This window comes from Pleurodeles waltl, chromosome 5 (assembly GCF_031143425.1).
Source record: "Pleurodeles waltl isolate 20211129_DDA chromosome 5, aPleWal1.hap1.20221129, whole genome shotgun sequence".
NCBI lineage: Eukaryota > Metazoa > Chordata > Amphibia > Caudata > Salamandridae > Pleurodeles > Pleurodeles waltl.
The window spans coordinates 300,765,639-300,785,560 of NC_090444.1; the positions used below are offsets into that span (position 1 = coordinate 300,765,639).

The 19,922-nt window shown below is 45.8% G+C and overlaps 1 protein-coding gene across 1 annotated transcript in view; it reads left to right on the forward strand.

Moving 5' to 3' along the window:
• FOXN2 (forkhead box N2) overlaps positions 1–19,922 on the forward strand; it is a 112,235-nt gene that overhangs the window by 72,055 nt on the left and 20,258 nt on the right. Inside the window, exon 5 of the mRNA XM_069234041.1 lies at positions 11,910–11,978. Within this exon, the coding sequence (XP_069090142.1) occupies positions 11,910–11,978 (69 nt within the window). The remainder of the gene's footprint in view (positions 1–11,909; positions 11,979–19,922) is intronic.

Here is a 19,922-nt window from a genome sequence, read left to right on the forward strand (position 1 = left end):
GGTACCTAGAGTTCTTGATGAACCTACAAGCCCTATATATCCCCGCAACCAGAAGAGTCCAGCAGACGTAACGGTATATTGCTTTCGAAAATCTGACATTGCAGGAAAAAATTACAGAGTAAAACTTAGAGAAAAATGGATGTTTTTTTCACCTCAATTTCAATATTTTTCTTTTTCAGTTGTTATTTTCTGTAGGAAACCCTTGTAGGATCTACACAAATTACCCCTTGCTGAATTCAGAATTTTGTCTACTTTTCAGAAATGTTGCGGTTTCTGGGATCCAGCATTGGTTTCATGCCCATTTCTGTCACTGACTGGAAGGAGGCTGAAAGCACAAAAAATCGTAAAAATGGGGTATGTCCCAGTAAAATGCCAAAATTGTGTTGAAAAATTGGGTTCTCTGATTCAAGTCTGCCTGTTCCTGAAAGCTGGGAAGCTGGTGATTTTATCACCGCAAACCCTTTGTTGATGCCCTTTTCAGGGAAAAAAACCACAAGCCTTCTTCTGCAGCCCATTTTTCCAATTCTTTAAAAAAAAAACGAAATGTTCACTGTTTTTTGGCTAATTTCTTGGCCTCCTTCTGGGGAACCCACAAAGTCTGGGTACCTCTAGAATCCCTAGGATGTTGGAAAAAAAGGACGCAAATTTGGCGTGGGTAGCTTACGTGAACAAAAAGTTATGAGGGCCTAAGCGCGAACTGCTCCAAATAGCAAAAAAAAGGCTCGGCACAGGAGGGGGAAAAGGCCTGGCAGCGAATGGGTTAAAGTACTGTTGGTTAAAGCATAAAGATGCTTCTATAATGATTACCTAGCCTTTGCGCAGGGAAGGAATATCTGGCTAGGATTAAGATCAGAAGAGATCTGCCAGTCTCATTTATATTTAGCTATCCACTGCATTTAAAATTAAACTAGTCGGGTTTTTGGGTTTTTCAAATGCCTTTGAGAAAGACTAGGTTGAAGGAACTTCACCACATGTCCTGTGCACTTGCCTTGTTTTGATTGAAGCGTACCAACCTCTGCTGAGACCATGGTTTATAAAACTGTGTACTACTAACACGTGCCGCAGGACTGCTCCAACATGTTTGAATGATCTAGATCTGCAGTGATTTGGGAGATTCCTCAGATTTATGGACATTGCTTTTTTGGTGAAGGAGTAGGGTTTTCTATATCTCAATCTTTGGGTTTAATCGGTAATTAAACCCCACCACTGGTCATATGGCCCCTCGTTCATCAATAAGGAAAAGTATAACAGAGTAATTATCTACATCCAGACCTACATGCAATAAAATAACTAAAGTCTAGACAAAGAGGACTTGTGTGAGTTAAAGGGTTTTATTTTCAATTCTTTAGTTTTTTATAATTTATTCAATAAGTATCAATGTTTTAAGTTTCAGCAATACAAATTAATATAATCCAGTAATCAAGATTTTAATATAAGGAAGAATACAATATTGGTTAAAATTACAGTTACTATTGTAATAATACAGCAAGTGTGTTCCAATAAGTGAGTTCCCTAATCTAAATTGAATCGGAGTGAAATAGAATAAGGTTTCAATTCAGATATCCAATAAAGAGTTGTGATGAGAAAATCAATGCATAAGCATAAAACCTTTGTTGGTAAAGCTGGAACGTGTTCTTAGCTATAAATCAGAACACAACAAGGAATAAGCTAAGCTTCCTCCCATGTAGAGAGGTATAAGGAACTGAAATAAGTCTCCAGCAAGTGAGAGTAAGAGAATTCCCCATAAGAGCAAAGCTTAAAGGACAAAGTCCCTTCCCTGCTGTAGGAGCACAACCAATATGAACACACAAACTAAATGGTAACATGCTCGTTTTAGTCTTCTACAACTTCCAATAGGATTTTAGTAAGCTCCTGGGAATAGGTGAACTCCATCTTCTGGAGCGCTGGGAGACCCCCCGGAAAGAGACGTGACAGCTCCCACATGACAAACTGAACAGAGAAGGGCCACAGCGAAAAGATATTGAGTAAATCAAGATGAAGAAACAGTACAGCAAAGGCCTTGAACGAAATAATAAAGGTGGTAAGCGACTGCTGAGATACTGGTGCGGGCACAGAGGGGGCCCCAGCCCTGCGAAAGAGAGAAGGCTGAAAAAACATGGGTAAACCTAAAATGCGGGACGACCCTGGGGACGAAACAACAAGTGGATCACAAAAGGACGGAGGAACCAGTGAATCTGACAAGACCCTGCATCAGGAAACCACGCTAGACACCATATTACAGGCCATACAGGCCTCTAGAGATGCACTGGAACTTAAAATAGATACACTATCCGTGGATTTGACGCTCCTCGGAGATGATCATAGACGATTAACTGACAGAGTGGTCACCAACGAAAAATCCCTGGAGCAACTTACCCCGGAGTGCCAGAAGATTACCAAAATGGTGGTCGAAATGACGTTGCGGATTAAAACATTAGAAGCACGTGCGGAAGATGCCGAAAACAGGGCATGAAGAAGTAACCTATTACTGGTTGGTTTCCCCGAGAAGGCAGAGCAAGAGGCACCCAATATGGAAACATACTTGGAGCAATGGATACGCCAAGAGGTGGCTCCGGAGGGCATTATTGCAATATTTTGCAATAGAACAAGCTCACAGGATATCGGTGAGGGCCCCACCCCCTATGGGGGCCTGACCGCGCCCGATCATAGCAAAACTGCTCCATTTTAAAGACAGGGACCTTATAATATCACAGGCAAGGAAAAAAGGGGAGATCACACTAGGCAATCAGCGGATAATGATCTTCTCGGACTTCACCAGGGACACCCAGAAGCAAAGAGCCACTTTCATGGAGGTTAAGCGACTACTCAGGGAACGAGGCATTCGTTATGCGATGTTGTTCCTGGCCAAACTGAAGATCATCACAAATAACAAAACACTCTTCTTCACTTCGCCGCAGCAGGCGCGGGAGTGGCTGGACACTTCGGGTATGGCCATGGGAGAGAAACCGGAGGGTGCTGAAAGGACGCAAAAGAAACCTCGCAGGAAAAAGGGGAGACGACTGACTGGCGCAGCCCCACCATGCAGCCAGGCATTACAAGAACGGCGAGAAGCGGTGAAGGCTACGGCATCTTTGGGGAAAGGGGGGCCTGGGTCACCGCACCCCTCTGAGACCCATTCGGACCAGGAATCAATGTCCGGCAGAGCCTCCTGTTCATCACAAGACACCTTCGACAACCCTCCAAGAATCACCCCAGGGACATCTGACGAGATCATCTGAGGGACGACAGCGACTACGCTCGGTAGAGACAAAACCTGGAGGTATGGTCCTTGGGAGATGCATTGCTAGAGTTTAATGACACTATGGACCCACGGAGCGCACCGGGACCCAGGAAACACTTGCACACAGGATTGGCAACCAGTTGACTGCACTGTTTCTGCTCTCCGCCACCGCAAGACAACTGCACTTACTACAGGGGGGCTGGGAAGAAGTGCCCAACGTCAGATGATTTGGGGATGGGAGGGAGACCACGGGTAAAGCACTCAGTTCTTGCCTCGTCCCTCACACACCATGTTTACAAAGTTAGAGAAGTTTTGGACGGGGTTAGTTTCAATACCGGTCCTGGGGAGAGGGAGTTTGGATAAAAAGGGAAATGTTATGTTTGATAATGGGTTTATAGTAGGGATATCAACTCCATGTCACACATCCCCTAGGCTAGATCCACTGTCACTGCCACACACGAAATGGACACCTGGGAGCGAAGGCACAAGCAAATCACATGCCTACACAGACTACGGATAGACCTCTAGATTATAAATTCCTCACCTGGAACGTCAGGGGATTGAACAGTATGAATAAACAATATAAAGTTTACAGTCAGCTTAAAAGGCGAGGAGTACACATAGCCATGCTGCAAGAAACACACCTCACGGAAAAGGAGGTTAAAGCTATATCGAAACGATGGAGAGGGCAGGTATATGCCACAGCATATTCGGCATACGCGAGAGGGGTCCTGATGTGGGTACGGCGGGGGGTTCCATTTAAAAAAATGTAAGTATTCATGGGCAAAGAGGGTTTCTATGTCCTAGTGACTAGTCGTCTGGGGGGACAGGATGTCACACTGGGAGGTATTTATGCTCCTAATCAAGACCAAGGCACCTTTCTGAACGCAATTTCACACAAGCTAGGACCACATTTAACACAGGCAACGATAGTGGGGGGTGACTTTGACAGTATTGCAAACACTGAATTGGACAGATCTGACCCTCCTCTGCGACACTCCCCCACAATTAAGATAGCCAAGAGTTTCACCGACTGGCAACGGCACTGGGGCCTCACGGACTCCTGGAGACACCTTCACCCGCAAGAAAGAGATTACTCTTTCTACTCGCCCTTACACGACTTACATGTCCGACTGGAAGTTTTCCTGTCATCCCCCGACGTAAATTGCACAGGACGTAGTGCTGAATATCTCTGCCGCACAGTGTCTGATCACAATCCCCTACTGCTCACACTGGATTGGAGGAGAGAACGCCCCCAAATACCAGACTGGTGACTCAATGTGGAAACAGTAGATGATAGTGCTTTCCAGCAAACCATTAGAGACACAACCAAAGAATATTTTACACACAATCGGGGCTCAGCATTCTCCCGGGCTCAAGAATGGGAAGCGTTCAAGGTGACTGTCGGGGGTAAATGCATGTCCGGGATAATGGGGGGTCAGGAGATCCCTGGAGGGAGAAATAGATAAATATGAGAAAGAACTAAGGAATCTGGAACACAAAAGACCAGATGATCCAGAACTAGCCCCTAGCATATCCGAAACTAAAAATAAAGTGGCATTGGCTCTGCAAAAACTCAGATGCTTTGACTATAAGAAATATATTACTAGATACCATGCAGAAGGAGACAGAGCAGGGGCATTGCTGGCCTGGCTCTCGGCTCTGCCGAGACAGCAGTCCCTGGTGATGGAGATAGTGGACCCGACAGGGAAGAGACTATATGGGCAAATGGACATTAACGCTATCTTCACGGAGTACTACTCATTGCTTTACGCCTCCCTACCCCCCATTCCCCATTCCCAACGGCGACCCTGGACCCGGAGCAGCTGAGATGCTTGGAAGGTATCCAGCTCCTGGCCCTGGGAGAGGACGATCAACAGGAACTAGGGGAGGTGATAACCCATCGGGATGTGACTGTGGCAGTAGGGGCGATGGCTAGAGGCAAGGTGCCCAGGGGGGATGGACTACCCGCAGAATTTTACAGTGCTTACATAGACCTCCTAGCTCCACAGCTAAATGCACTCTATACAGAGGCGCTGCAGACTGGAAGGCTCCCCTCATCCACAAATGAGGCCATTGTGATCCCATTGCTGAAACCGGGTCGCCCGCCTACGGATGTGTGCTCATATCGTCCTCTATCCATGCTTAATATGGACTATAAAATACTTAGTCGCATCCTGACCACGAGACTACTGCCCCACATGGAAAAATTGATCCACCCAGACCAGACTGGATTTATCCCAAACCTCAATACCGCACTTAACATAAGGAGACTGATTAAGATAATACAATCAGGATCTCCGAATATACGTACAGCAGCAATTATAGCAGTAGACATTGAAAAAGCGTCCAACAGTCTCAGATGGGTCTACCTGGAGACAATATTGAAACAGATGGGCCAGGGTCAGGGGTTCCTTAGGTGGATGAAGCTGCTATACTCAACCCCCACAGCCCGTGTTCGTTACGGGCCGAACAATCTTGAGCTCGTACAGAATTGGAAGGACACCAGACAGGGATGCTCGCTGTCGCCTTTGTTATTTGCCATTGCGATGGAACCACTGGCGCAGATGGCTAGAACCGGGAAGCACCATGAGGGACTAACAGTTGAGGATCAGACTCACCAAATCGCACTCTACGCGGACGACATGATAATATTCCTGAAAGACCCAAACAGGGACTTACCGGGAGCCATGGTCTTGCTAGAGAAATTTCGGGACATGTGAGGGCTCCGCATAAACTGGCAGAAATCCCTCATTTACCCATTAAATAGGGGAGTGCCCCAGATTATAAATATTTGCGGTCTGGGATGGTCCTCGACCACCTTCCGCTTTTAGGGCGTTAATATATACCACGAACCGGTGGATCTCCTGGAGGGAAATGTGAACAGAGTGATCCGGAAACTGAGATCAGATGCCCAGTTCTGGAAGACATTACCCTTGTCAGTGGCAGGTCGCGTGGCCCTGGTGAAGATTAATGTACTACTTCTCAACATTGCCCATACTGATCCCCGCCCGCTCTTTCGTGAGATTGACTCTATACTCACTAGCCTTATCAGGGGGCCGGGACGACACAAATTAGCTTTCCATAAACTCCAGAGACCCATGAAGGAGGGGGAGGGGGGGGGGGGGGGTGGCGGCACCAGATATTGAGTTGTATTACCTAGCATGCCAACTACAATGGCTGGCTAAAGCATGGCATGCAGCACAGCCGGAAATACCCAGAGGGCACCAAATAGGACGCACTGCCACAACCCTCTCGGGGATACTCCTGACGCCCGGAGGGAAACTGGTGATGGGTTCGCGCGGGTCCTCCAGGTCATGCACGACTGCTGGAAACGCAGCTTGCAATGTATGAAAACCACATCCCCATACTCACCGAATTTACCATTGACCTGCCTGACTGTGCTCCCTGGGGGAAATACAGTTGCGGGTATCACCAAGCTGGTGACGTGGTGTCCCTGTGGTGGGAGATCTTTTCGGGGATGGGGAACTGATGTCATATGGAACACTGATGGCACGATTTGGAGTCCCACCGGGGATGTCCCTTATGCACAGATCACTCATACGGCGACAGTGGAAACAGGGGTCAAGGGAACCTCCTACACACGCCGGATGCTAGGCTCTCTGCACAATAGGGGGAGGCAAGAAAGTTGTATCCACACTTTACAGAACATTACAAAGAGACACTCTATCCCCTCTTGAAAGATTGAGGACCCTCTGGCAAGAGGACATCTGGGAACCCATAGACGAACCTCAGTGGGGAATAATCACAGCACATATACACAAGGTATCCAGAAACGCCAGTTTTTAAACTGATTAATTTATATATATACACCACAGAGCATACCTCAGCCCTCCCAAGATAGCATTGATGTATAACGCTGCGAATGGTGCATGCCCCTGGTGCTCGGAACTGGATGCAGGCCTGATACACATGTTATGGAAATGTGGGGCACTGGAGCAATACTGGGACAAGGTCTTACATAGCATTAAAACAGAGACGAGCAGGAGGCTCCGGTCTACCCCAATGGTGGCATTGTTGGGGGGATTCCCCAGACCCCACCCGAAGAGAACTACAACCAAATACATTGATCTAGCACTGATCCTGGCTAAAAGGGAGATCACAATGCACTGTAGGGATCCCAGAGGCCCAGCAAATATCAAGCAGGACACACTAGTCAAGTGGGCAGAGTAAGAGGGAAGGGTCCTGCACCAAGAGGTAGCAAAAGGGTCTGGGAACGCAGACGGGGCACGACAATGGGAACAATTTCTTGATCGCCTTAAGGAGCCAAAAACTGAATCCCGGGAGTAAGGCACATCATGTGAAGATTCAAATGTAGCTGAGAAACGGAATCACTAGAACATAGTAAGGGGTTGGCTGTGTCACCAACTTGTCAGCTGTAACCCAGAGTGACAATACCCAAGCGGGAACTGTGTATATGGAGTGGAGTTGTTAAGGGGGGTGAGGGACCAGGAAGGGGAATTACCTGGAAAGTTGATTCAATGCCTGTTTGTTGATGAAACACCAATAAATATATTAAAAAAACAACAAAAAAGAACAGGCAAACAGGAAGCTGCACTTGAACCACACTAAGGTGGATCTGGCATCCCAAGCAGAACTCTGAAGTAGGGTGTCCCGGGCATCCAACACCAGTAGGGGGCAGTCCTGCTTTTTGGGATTACACCTCTGCAATTATCACATTTTCTTAGGCTCCTTCAGGAGGAATATTTTCACCATGTTAATATTTAAAAGATTTTTTAAAGGGAGTGAAGATATATTCCCCACAAAGGTTGGCCGTGGTTCCCATGTGGAATCTCACCTTAGTAGCACCACATGTCATGATGCATTCTTTTGAGCCAATGCACAAAAGACCTATCGTCCTGACACTTGAAACAACCCTTATAATTGCAATCAAATCCTTTTGTAGGGCAGGCAAACTGTAGGCATCAACTATATACATACCATTTCTACACCTGCATAAAGACAGAAGAGTCATGCAAACCAAGTCACTTAATTCCAAAGGTGGTATCACGTTTCTCTGTGAACCATTCAGTTCGGTTCCCTGCCTTTTCCAGTATCCACAACTACCTTCTGAAAAAGCATTACAGATGCTAGATGTGAAGAGACCAGTCATGTTTTGCTTGCAAGAAACAAAACAAGTTTGGTAAAGCAAACTGTTTTTTGTGGCACATGCACACAGGTATTGGGGTTCTCCCAGTGTCAAAAGGGACTGTTACAATATGGATAGTACAAACCATTTAAATGTTTTACCCTTTCACTGGAAAAACATTTCTAAACATCCCACAGGACATTACTTTAGGAGGAAAGGGGCTGTGCTAGACAACATACCTGAACATTGTAGGCTTACATTTGATGTCATGGGAAGCTGATAATGCCCACCTGTAGGCCTCGCCCAAAAAAAAGAGAAAGGAGAAAATGGACAGTTCTAAACCCACCCACTAGGTGGAGGACTACTACACAGCATATGAATCCAGAAAAGCTGATGGTGTTTTTGCAAGTTGTGGAGAGGGGATTTAGTACCTTCAGATCATCAAATAATCTCTCATTTTTCTTCTGTTGAATGGTGCACTTTTTGTTTATTGAGGCATTTGGAGACCAGGGTATTGATGGATTTGGTTTACAGCTTTCCTCGTGCCTGGATGTTTACATGTTTACAGATGTGTTGTAGGTGATTGGTGACCGGCGACAGAGGTTTGAGCTGTAGGCTGTTAAAGGAGAGTTCTTGAAGGACCTGAAGATTTGTTTTGAGTTGACATCAATATGTTGGTTGGAAGTAAAGCATGGTGATAGGGATGTGAAGTGGTCAGTTCCGTCCCAGGGAATGGGTATATACATTGAATGGTTGGAGATTGCTAGAGGATGAGGTTAATGATCTTGTGTTGTAATTGGTTGGTTTGGTGACACATTCTACAAAGTTGAGCTGTCATGAAGATTAACAAGTGTCTCTTGTTTTGTTTGGGTTGGATTTATCTGGGGGTTGAAGGGTTGGTGAGCAGGTCAGAGAATTAGTCTATAAAGTCTTTGTTCAGTTCAGAAGGCCTGCAGATAAGATGGAAGGCTGTAAACTGGGTTGCAGAGAGCCAAAAATAGCATGTGAGGGGTTCTATGGCCTTAAAAGTGGCTTCAACTTGGGTGCAGCACCATGAGGACTAATGCCTCACACCAATACTTCCTCCTTTATGCGGGCAGTCTGCATGTTCAATGTTTTAGCCTGTAGACACAATGATGCCTAGGAAGTGTGAGAGTACTTGATAAGCCAAGTTACTGTGATGAAGCATGCATTAAGGCATCTTTGTGCTGAAAGTATGGAGTACAGCAGAGGTTGTGTTATTGAGCATGGGCTGGCTCTGTGTGCTTAATTATTGGTGCTTGGTTGTTAGTAGGACATGTGCAAGGGTGGGTGTGTGTGTGTTTGGTCTGAAAGTGATTGTAGGGCTAGATTGTGTGGGGTGCTATGCGGGGCTCAGGATGTGTATTACCTTGGAGTTATTTGGTGGTGCAATGAAAGCAGAGGTTGTGACCCTATGTCCTTTCACAGCCAAAGAGTTTGATAGAGGTGATGTCCTTGTATTCATCTGCCCTTTGGTGAGGACTCCCGGGCGGTGGTGCTTTTCGGTGAGGCAAATGCAGTCATGTGTGATCTACTCATACACTTGAATGCCTCTCCATCTTAAGAATACTTGGACACCTGGTACATCTGTCATTGTAGCATTTAGCTGTGCTCATCTCAAACTGGGCTCTGCAGTTACTTGAATGTTTCTAGCTGGTACAGTAAGCCAGGACAAAACCAGATTGGGACTGATCCTAATAAAAAAGTGAAATACTTGAAACAAATCCTCCTCTGTTAGCACACTCATAATAAGAAACACTTCCTTGATCCCCCTAGGAGGCTTCCTCATCGCTCCTATAGTTAGGAAAGATCAGAGGCATCTCATTAAGGAATATCCCTTGCTATGCTCATGAATGTAGCTGCTATATACCCATCTGTCAACAATTGAGGAAAACATGAAGAGGATTATTTACATGCCAGTCTACTCTGGCAGTCTTCCTCCAGTGGAGCATTTTTGCTACCGTTTGCTCGAGCTACATGCATAAACAGGAAACCTGTATAGGTGAGTTAATTGACCGGATTGAAGGGAGCTTCTCGTTGAAGGTAAGGATCATTTGGGCCACAGCATTTCATCATACCCAGGGAAAACCACCACCACTTACAGGAAACCTATTTGAGACAGTACAGCCATCCTTGATATGAATGTGCTCTATGGCTACCTAAATCTGATTGGCAGTGATGACTTTAAATATCTATAACATGGCTCAAATTTATCAAAACTCATGGGGGAAGAATAATCCAGAATTATCCGCTCAAACCCTACACCGTTTCACCAGAATAAGCCTCTTCCATTGAAGGTAATTCCTGCTATGTAGGCTCCTACCTTGCAGAAGTTCATTTAACGTTCTAAGAAACTATACATGCCATCTAACAAAGATCATAGAATGCAGCTCCCCTTCCCACCCCGGTATAGTGTTATTAGGGAATTGTATAATGCAGAAATACTACTGCACATACTTCATGGACTTTCTAATAACCCCTCATACCTCCTAATCACAGTCCATTCTCAACAAGCTGGCACTCTTTATCAGGTATATTACCCAGAGATGGCTCTCCTTCTTAGTCAAGCTGATCTTTAGAACATGTTTCTATAGAACAGCCCTTTAATGACACTGATTGACAGGCAGGTGCTGTAGGAATAGGGTTCAAGGCCCTCTGCTTTAGACACAACTCACATAGAGGGCCGCCCTAAATCATTTACAGAGCCAAATCTCAAGTATTTGAATCGTGCCTACGGTATAATTTATTCTAGACTTTAATTCCTTATCACAGGACATTCATTGACTCCTACTCTTGTCGGTCTTGTCCTCTCTGGCATTCTTCCTTCTTCCACAAATTTAGAATTAATTCCATCTCCAGTTAGGAAGCACTTTGAAGCCCCTATTGTGTAACATAAACCTTTACAAAACCTTCGTAGAGTAGATTTATTCTCTTAACCAGCACATCCTCTGGGAAGTCTTTCTGCTTAAGTTATACTTAAATGATTCAATTCAAGGTGCCTCCATTAACCAGAAACCTGTCACTTGTTGAACTAATACTGAGTACAGTCCCCCTTTCCTTAAGACACTTAAGCTGTGAATTACTATATCTTGGCCTTGGTAATCTCTGGAGCTGGTGCCATAATAGCTTTGTATTGCCCTTCTCCTGAGCATAATCTAATAATCTCGATTTTTAATCAAAGAAATTTGCAAGTTAAATTGGAAATATTTACACAACTGAAAAGCTAAGTTGTGTGGAATAAGTAGTATTTTTATTAGAATTTCTGGTATATAGATGTAGAATTAAAAAATGTATGTAATGATGTATTGCGTAGAGACTGTCTGAGGACGACCAGGTCCTGTGTTCACATTTGCCATCGGATAGATACATCATTAGCAAACACATTGACAAGCATAAATTTTATGAATATTTATCCAGACACTATAATTGTTTTTCTATTAAACAAAAAAGAAGTTATCCCAATGTATAGTCTTTGAAACATTTGATAATCCTAGCAGCATGTTTTAAAAATGCAATTTGAATATGTTTTTTTTTCAGAATCTGATATTGATGCTGCTGCCGCCATGATGTTACTGAACACTTCTAGTGAGAAAGGAAATTCAGATTGTAAGTTTTTTTTTTTTTTTGTGTGCTTTACTTCAAGTCCTATCATTTCTCAAGTAGTTTAGATATCTCCTTTTGTATGAAGCTCAAGTACCTAAAATAACCTAAGTATTGTTATATATTCATTTTATTGGCGGTAATTTGTTTTCAAATGTTAATTTTTAAACGTTATACATTTGTAAAACAAAATAAAAACAGGGCAGTGAGGAAGGAGACTAGTATTGTGTCCTGTGGCATAGTCGAACGCTATTTATTCACACAGTCAAGCATTGTGTGGAGTCAGGTAAATAATTCTAATTAACATAGTGTATACGTGTCACCAAAAGATCAGGAAAAAAAAACTTTGGCTGTGCGCAGGCCAGGCCTTGCAGCCAATCTCTATAACAACCCAACCCTGTACTCTGTGCAGCCAACCCCTATAACAAATCTGCACAGCCCCTGCACCCCAGACTGATCTCTGCCTTGGGGACCCCATCCCCCCCAGGGACCAATCTAAATATTTTATATTGGGGGGTGTGAGCGCACCCCCACTTCCCAGGACGATATTTGCCCTCACCTCCCAAGGCTGATATCTGTCCCAGGGACACCATTCCTTGAGGCCTAGCCTAAATATTTAATGTTCTTTTTTTTGTTGGGGGGGGGGGGAATGGGAGTTGCATGGCCACCCTCTCCAGGCCTCTCTCGGCCCGGGAACCCCATATCCCAGGGCACAGCCTATACGTTTATTATTTTCTGGGGGGTAGGGTGGCCATTTTGCCCTCCTCCCCATGGCCGATCTCAGCCCCAGGGACCCCATCCCTGGGGCCAGCCATGAGACCAGGGCACTCAGTCACAATGCTGAAGACCTCTTGTGGGAGCCAGCATTGCTGACACAGAGAAGGAGCTGCTAAACATGTAGCATCCTCTCTGAGTGCAATGTTTCCTCTGTTTTCCTGCCTGCATCTCTGCCTGCATCTCTGCGGGCAGGGAAACAGAGGAAACGTCTGCTTCAAGCAAGAGCTGTTTGACAACGCTCACTTGCTGGAACCGGAGTGTTTGGTCTCAATTGGCAGGAGCTGCCACAGCTTCTGCCAAGTCAGAGCAAACAGCTATGTCTCGGGGGTAGACACCCTTGGACGTACCAGGCGCCGGCCCTGTGGAGTGGCAGTCCCCAGGCCATTATTGGCTCCTTATTTTCTGTGTGGCCCCCCTCTAACTTTAATTGCCCCGGGGAGGTGGTGGGGGCCACGGGTCCGAAATGGTCCACGTATGTCCACCCCCACACCCCCTTTGCTCCCAGCCCTCCTCTGCATTCAAAATGGCAGTGCCCCCGAATTTATTTTTGTTTTTGTTTTTGTTAAATGCTTTTTTCGTGAAGATTATACATACATATTAGGCCATTCGGATCCTTAGTACATTTGTTTTTGACCCTAGACAATTTGTCCTGGGCCTCAGGCAATAGGAATTTGACACCCATGATTTTATTAATAGAACCGGTGCATCTATAGAAGAATGTTTGGCATAGAATAAAGGAGTCCCAATGAGAAACATTGGATTTGGAAGGTTAGACACCTTTCCTAACCAAAGACCTCCCTGCTGTTTAATCCTATTGCTCCACTGGTGAGGAAGATGCAGGATAAGAAGAGTAACACCAGATGCAAGATTCATTCCAGAAACAATCCACAGAGAACATGTCTTGGATTGCATCTGTGGGGAGGTATTTTTCAGTGGAGTTGGACCGAAGTCCATTCTGCAGCGGCAGAGCTGACTACTTCTTAGTGAATTTAGAGTAGGATGTTATTCTTCCTTACAGGGGTAGTGTAATACACATCTAGCTTCAAGGTTTCCAGCTATGACACGTTCTCCTGTTAATGCTTTTTTTTTGTTTGTTAAAAACTCTTTTTATGAAACATTCGCTCATTATACGGCAGGTATAATACAAGATTGTATGGTAACATTTTACAGTCAAAGCAATAATAAAGTACAGTTGGAGAGAGTTTCAACCTTTCGTCTGCGAGGCGCATTTACAGCCCACTACAGAACGTAGAACAATCACCATTTACCATTCCTCAAGAACACTTAAGGGCTATATCCTCTCTTTCCACATCCATCCCTCAACCATAGCCCATATATTCTCACCATGATCCCCACACCTTTTACCATTTCCTGGGGCAGCCCCTTTTCCAATAGACTGCATCCTCTGCCCTTTGACACCAATCCACGTCCGATTCTCACTCCATAATGCCGGGAGTAGTTCTTCTGCCCCAAGCTCTCGCTGTATTCTGCTTGGCCACTCCTGCCACCAACTGCAGCCACAGCATCTCATATTGGCCCAAGTTGTATCACCGGAGGTCACCAGGAGAAGACACTTAGTTTTCGTAGGGACAGGAGAGGACAAGATCAGGGACATTATCTGAGTGACTCTAGCCCAGTAGTCTTGTATCATCGGGCAGCCCCAAAGGATGTGAAAGAATCCCCTCCTGGGTGCTGCCTCTAAGGCACAATGGCGTGGGCACTCTACCAATCTTGTGTAGTAATATGTGCGAATAATATGACCTGTGCAGTATCCTAAGCTGGACAAGCCGAAATCTGGCTTGTATGGCTAGGTTTCGCAGGCTCTGCAGGGCCTCCACCCAAACTTCGTCCTCTAAGTCACTGACATCCTTGGCCCAAGCGCCTCTCGGCGATCCCTGCTAGACAGGGAGTTGTTGATCAGTTTTCTATAAATCATGGAAACCCCTTTTTCTGATATGAGCCCAGTGAGTATCCTATCTTCCTGGGGGAGATTTCCGCCAATTCCTCACCCGCAAATAAGTGCTGTCTTATGGCATGCCCCAACTGCAGATATCGTATCACGGAGTGTCTGCTAGCTGGTATTCTTGGCAGAGGTCCTCAAAGCATATGGTAGTTTGTCCTCTCCAGAGATCACCCAGATGTTCACCTATGAGTTCCCACTTCGAGAACCCAGTCAGTCCGCCAACTTCACACAGCAGGTCATTCGGCCACACTGGGGTCAGGCTAGTCAGCTTCCCCTTCCAGCCAAAGTAATTTGTGGCCTCCTTCCAGATCTTAAGCACCACCCTGGTATGGGTCGGCAAGAGTCGCTCTTTTTCCCTATAATAGATGATCGCGTCATGTTCTCCACGGCCTGTAGACTCTCTCTTTACTTGAGGCCAGTCTTGACGATCCAAAAAGACCCAGTCATTTACAATTAACTGCTGGTATGCCCAGTAGTATTTTAATATATCTGGGACTGCTAGCCCCCAGTCATACACACCTCTTGTAGTTTGCTTAGTGCAATTCTCAGAATGCCGCCTTGCCACAGCAACAGTCTGAGATCCTGATCAATTTTCTTAAAGAAGTCCGGCGGATCGTGTAGGGTGTATTTTGTAATATAAATAAAAAGCATGGCTGGGTCATCATCTTCAAGACAGCCGCTCTACCAGTTATTGTTAGCGGGAAGTTTCTTTAGTGGGCAATGTCTCTGCAGAATCTGTTGAGCTGTGGGAATGGATTCTTAATTAAAAATACCTGTGGGTCGGGGCAACATAGATACCCAGATATGTAAACCCCTTGATCACTAGCAGTGCCGTGTAGTCCCTAGGATGTCTGGATGTCATCCTGGAGAGGGGAAATATTACTGACTTAGACCAATTGGTCTTGTAGCTGGAGTGGTCCCTGAAGATGTTACACTTGTAGTATTCTGCCTATAGAGAGAGCGGGCTTTGTGACACAGAGCAGAATGTTGTCTGAATAGGAGGGAAATTCACTCCTCCCAGCCCCCACGTGCTTTTATCACCTGTATTAATGGATACTTGAGCGCTAGCGCAAAGATAATCGGGGAGAGTGGACACCCCTGTTGAGTTAACTTTTGTAGGGCAAACCTGCAAGATACCCTCCTGTTTACGCGTACCCTCGCTAGTGGGGACTGATATATAGGAGTTTCCCCTTTAAGCAAAACTGTGGTCCAAAACTCAGCTTCTTAAGTATGGCGAACATGTAATTCCATTAGATCAAGTCAAAAGCTATTTTGCCGTCCAGTGTCATTAATATCACTTGGTCTGCAGTGGAGGAGTTTGTCAAGTGTAGTACCCAATATAGGCGGCTGAGGTTAAGATGGGTGCTTCTGTGTGGCATGAACCCAGACTGATCAGGTGGATAATTGAGGTAATGACCTTACTAACTCTGGTTGCCAGGGCCCGTGCTAGAACTTTAGTTTTCACTTTCAATAAGGAAATTGGCCTATATGAACCACAGTCAGTCTGTGGTTTGCCCTTCTTTTGTATGACTACAATAGTGGCAATTCTTTGGTCTTCTGGTAGGCAAGGCACCCCTCTTTGCGTGCATCCTGGAACATAGTCAGCATAGGCTTGGCGATTAGATATGCAACCCTTCTTTAAACAGCTTGATTGGCAGGCCTTTAGGGCCTACCTCTTTGCCAGAGTGGAGGCCTTGTATAGTCTGTGTCTCTTTCTCTACAGTCAGGTTAGCCTCCAGTGTCTCCCTCTCCTCTCTCAGCCTTCAGAGAGCGATCTTTAAAAAAAAAAAAAAAAAACATAGTTGTTGTAGGGCTGTAAAGATCTTTTTAGTAGGCTGCAAGGTTTCTGCTATGGCGTCGCTGGATGCCTGCAGTTTACCTGTCTTGTCCTCGATTTTCAGGACCCATGAGCATTCCTTTTCTGACTTGTCCAACCCGGCTAGTAACTTACTTGCTTTGTCCCCCCCACTGTTCGACCAGACAGCCTTAGAGTGGTCTTCCCACCCCCCACCGCCAACTCCTTTTTTCCTGCCTCCCTCCATTTTTCTGATCTCATTTTTTCCCCTAAATATGGTAACACTGGCTCATACGCAATTTGCATATTTAATTTACCTACAAGTCCTTAGTAAAGCACACTAGATGTGCCCAGGGCCTGTACATTAAATGCTACCACCCACACAAGTAGCCCTTTAATCCTGTCTTAAGTCTGCCATTGCAAGGCCTGTGTTTGCAATTTCACTGCCACTTCGACTTTGCATTTAAAACTACTTGCCGAGCCTTAAATTCCCTTTTTCCTTCCATATAAGTCACACCTAAGGTAGGCCCAAGGTAACCCATAGGGTAGGGTGCTATGTAAGAGAAAGGCAGGACATGTACTTATAAGTTTCACAGGTCCTGATAGTAAAAAAACTACAAAGTTGTTTTTTGACTCCTGTGAAGCCTACTGCTATCCTAGGCCAGCCTTAGAGATTTCCTTTAATGCTTCTGATCTTAGAGGAATAGACTTGTCATATTTGTTATGCTTGGAATGGTAGTGAGAAATCCTGCTTACTGGTGAAATGAATTCTACCTTACTGTTCCAGAAATGCCACTTTTAGAAAGTATGCATTTCTCTGCACTTACTGCCATCTGTGCCTTACAGCCTGTCTCCAATCCACGTCTGGTCCATGCTGGTTGACAGCTCCCCTTTTCCATTCCACCTAGACAGCCATAAACCCAGGACACTCGGCTGCATCTGCATACATATGGGTTTCCCTGGGCAGGAAGGGTGAAGGGGCTCTCTCTTACACTTCAAAGGCCAGTGGCCTGCCCTCAAACAGAAGACTGATAATCCGCCACAGGCTCCTGGCAGACAGGGCTGAGTTGAAAGGGGAACTTGTGCACTTCAAACACAGTCTTTGAAGTTTCCTCCACTTAAGGGGCACTTTTGAGTATTATACTGGATCTGTGACCCCCACCAAATCTGGGCCTATACCTCGACTCTCGGAGGGGCTGCCTGCTGCACAAAGATCAAATCTGGACTGCTTTGCTGGAAGGACTGTTGGCCTGCTTGTTGCCCTGCTGCTGCTGACTCAGCTGGAAGGACTCTGCCATCCTCCTCAAGTGCTCTTGAAGGGCTTGGATTGAGCTTGCCTTCTGTTCTGAGGTGTCAGGGCTATCAAAGACTTCACCAAAGAGAAGAAAATCAAGTGCATCTGAAAATTGACAAAATGCCTGCAAAATTCAACGAAACGCCTGCCGGACCTACACAGCGCCTGCACTGCAGCTGAAATATCATTGCATCACCTGCCGGATCGACTCAGCACCTGTTGCCTCTGCTCAACGCGTTTTGGCTTTTCTATGCATCATTCATGGGTGTCCAGATATCCCCGCTTGGGAGCGAGGAACCAAGGCTGAGCTCCTGGAAACTGACGCATCGCTTTGCAGTCTGGAAAGAATCAACACATAACCTTTGCCGCGCTGGAAAAATCAACGCATCACTTTACTTTTCTCTTCATCTATGTAGTTATTTTTGACGTATTCCAGGTACTCTGTGTTTGAAGGCTACAACCACTGATTGTTAAGGATTAAGACTCATTTAAAACTTTAAAAAGTGATATCTCGACTTGTGCATATTGGACTTTTGTCGTTTTGGTCCTATTTTACTCAGATAAATAATATCTGTTTTCCTAAACTGGTGTGGAGTACTTTTTAGGACGTTTTCCCTGTTACTGTATGAGCTATTGCACAAATACTTTACACATTGCCTTCTAAGTCGCACACACCAGAGGACGCTTGTGGAACAAGGGGGCAGGGCCAAGTCCTCCTTTAAATCCGGCACAGCGCGCCCACTTCTCGGGTCGCGCACACCAGAGGACGCTTGTGGAACAAGGGGGTGGGGCCAAGTCCCCCTTTAAATCCGGCACAGCGCGCCCACTTCTCGGGACGCGCCCGGGCCAAGGGCGGGCCCGTCCTTTGTCCGTCAGTGCCCGGAAGAGGCTGGGCTGGGCCACATCTCTTAAATTTAGTTTTTTTTTTGTGCTGTTAGTGGTGTTGAGTGAGACTTTTTCTTTTTCCTTAGTATGGGAAAGCGTAAGGTACGCTCTAGCCCCAACCCAGCCTCAATTAAGTCTAAATCTTCTAAATCCAACTGAGCAACGCAAATCCACTCTAATTGCGTCTCCAGAGAAATTGATAACCTAATTGAGGAAGTGGAATCTATTCTTAAGGAAAAAGAGGGCAATACCCGTAAGAGACTGAAATCAGGATCTTTACTCCTGTTTTTAATAACAGGTCCTAACAACTCCACCGATGTACAGCCTTTGAAAACCTCAGCCCTTGTCCCTGCTTCCTCCAGCCCGACTTTTGGCTAATCCTTCGTCTTTACCTGGTTTCTGTTCCAATCTGGATGTAACTTCTTCCGACCTCATCCTCAATGGAATTCCTTGTGCAAATCGGTTTTCAGTTTTGGATCAACCAGAACAGACTTCGCCTCTAGTGGTTCCTAACTCCAACTGTGATCCTCCTAGCGAAGACGTTTTAACAATGGTCTCTAGTTTGAAACGTGAAGTCGGGGAACTGAAGAGTTTATTGTTTGAAGTCTTAAAACTTCTTTAAAAATCTGATTTAACCTCTCAGTGCACTTTGCCCCCAGAGCCAGTACAAGCTCCTTGTCCTTCGGCTCCTGTTGCCCTGCCAGTAGTTTTCCCACTGTTACAGGAAGCTGATAAGGGTCCTACTTACAGCCCTCGTCACAGAAACCATTCGACCTCAGTTCCAGCTCCTCTTAATCTCGCTTGCCCTACGGCCCACTCTATCCACGTGTCCAACCAATCTTGTATTGACATGTGCAGTGTACCCCAACTTACACCTCACATGAGGGAAGATACTTCCTCTCTTATCAATAAGGTGTCGTATTTGATTCGCCACACCAGGGGTTGCGGCTCTATCATCCATGCTGACATTGTTTTCGCCTTACGTGTTCGAGGTTGCCCTGGGGGGGCGGGACACCATTAAACTCAATCTTGCCAGCCCCGCTTTAGTCAAGGGGCTCTTTCAGATGGAGGCTCGCAATCCACCAAGATCGGACTCTGACATATTTTTTAGAGAAAGCCTGCCTGTTATGGGTCATAAGAACTTGTCCTCTTGTCCTCCTAGGGCTATGCCAATTCCTCGTATTGTTCCTGTTTCCGTTGCCCCCTCTGGTTTGTTCCCTTTCCCCGGTGTCGGGG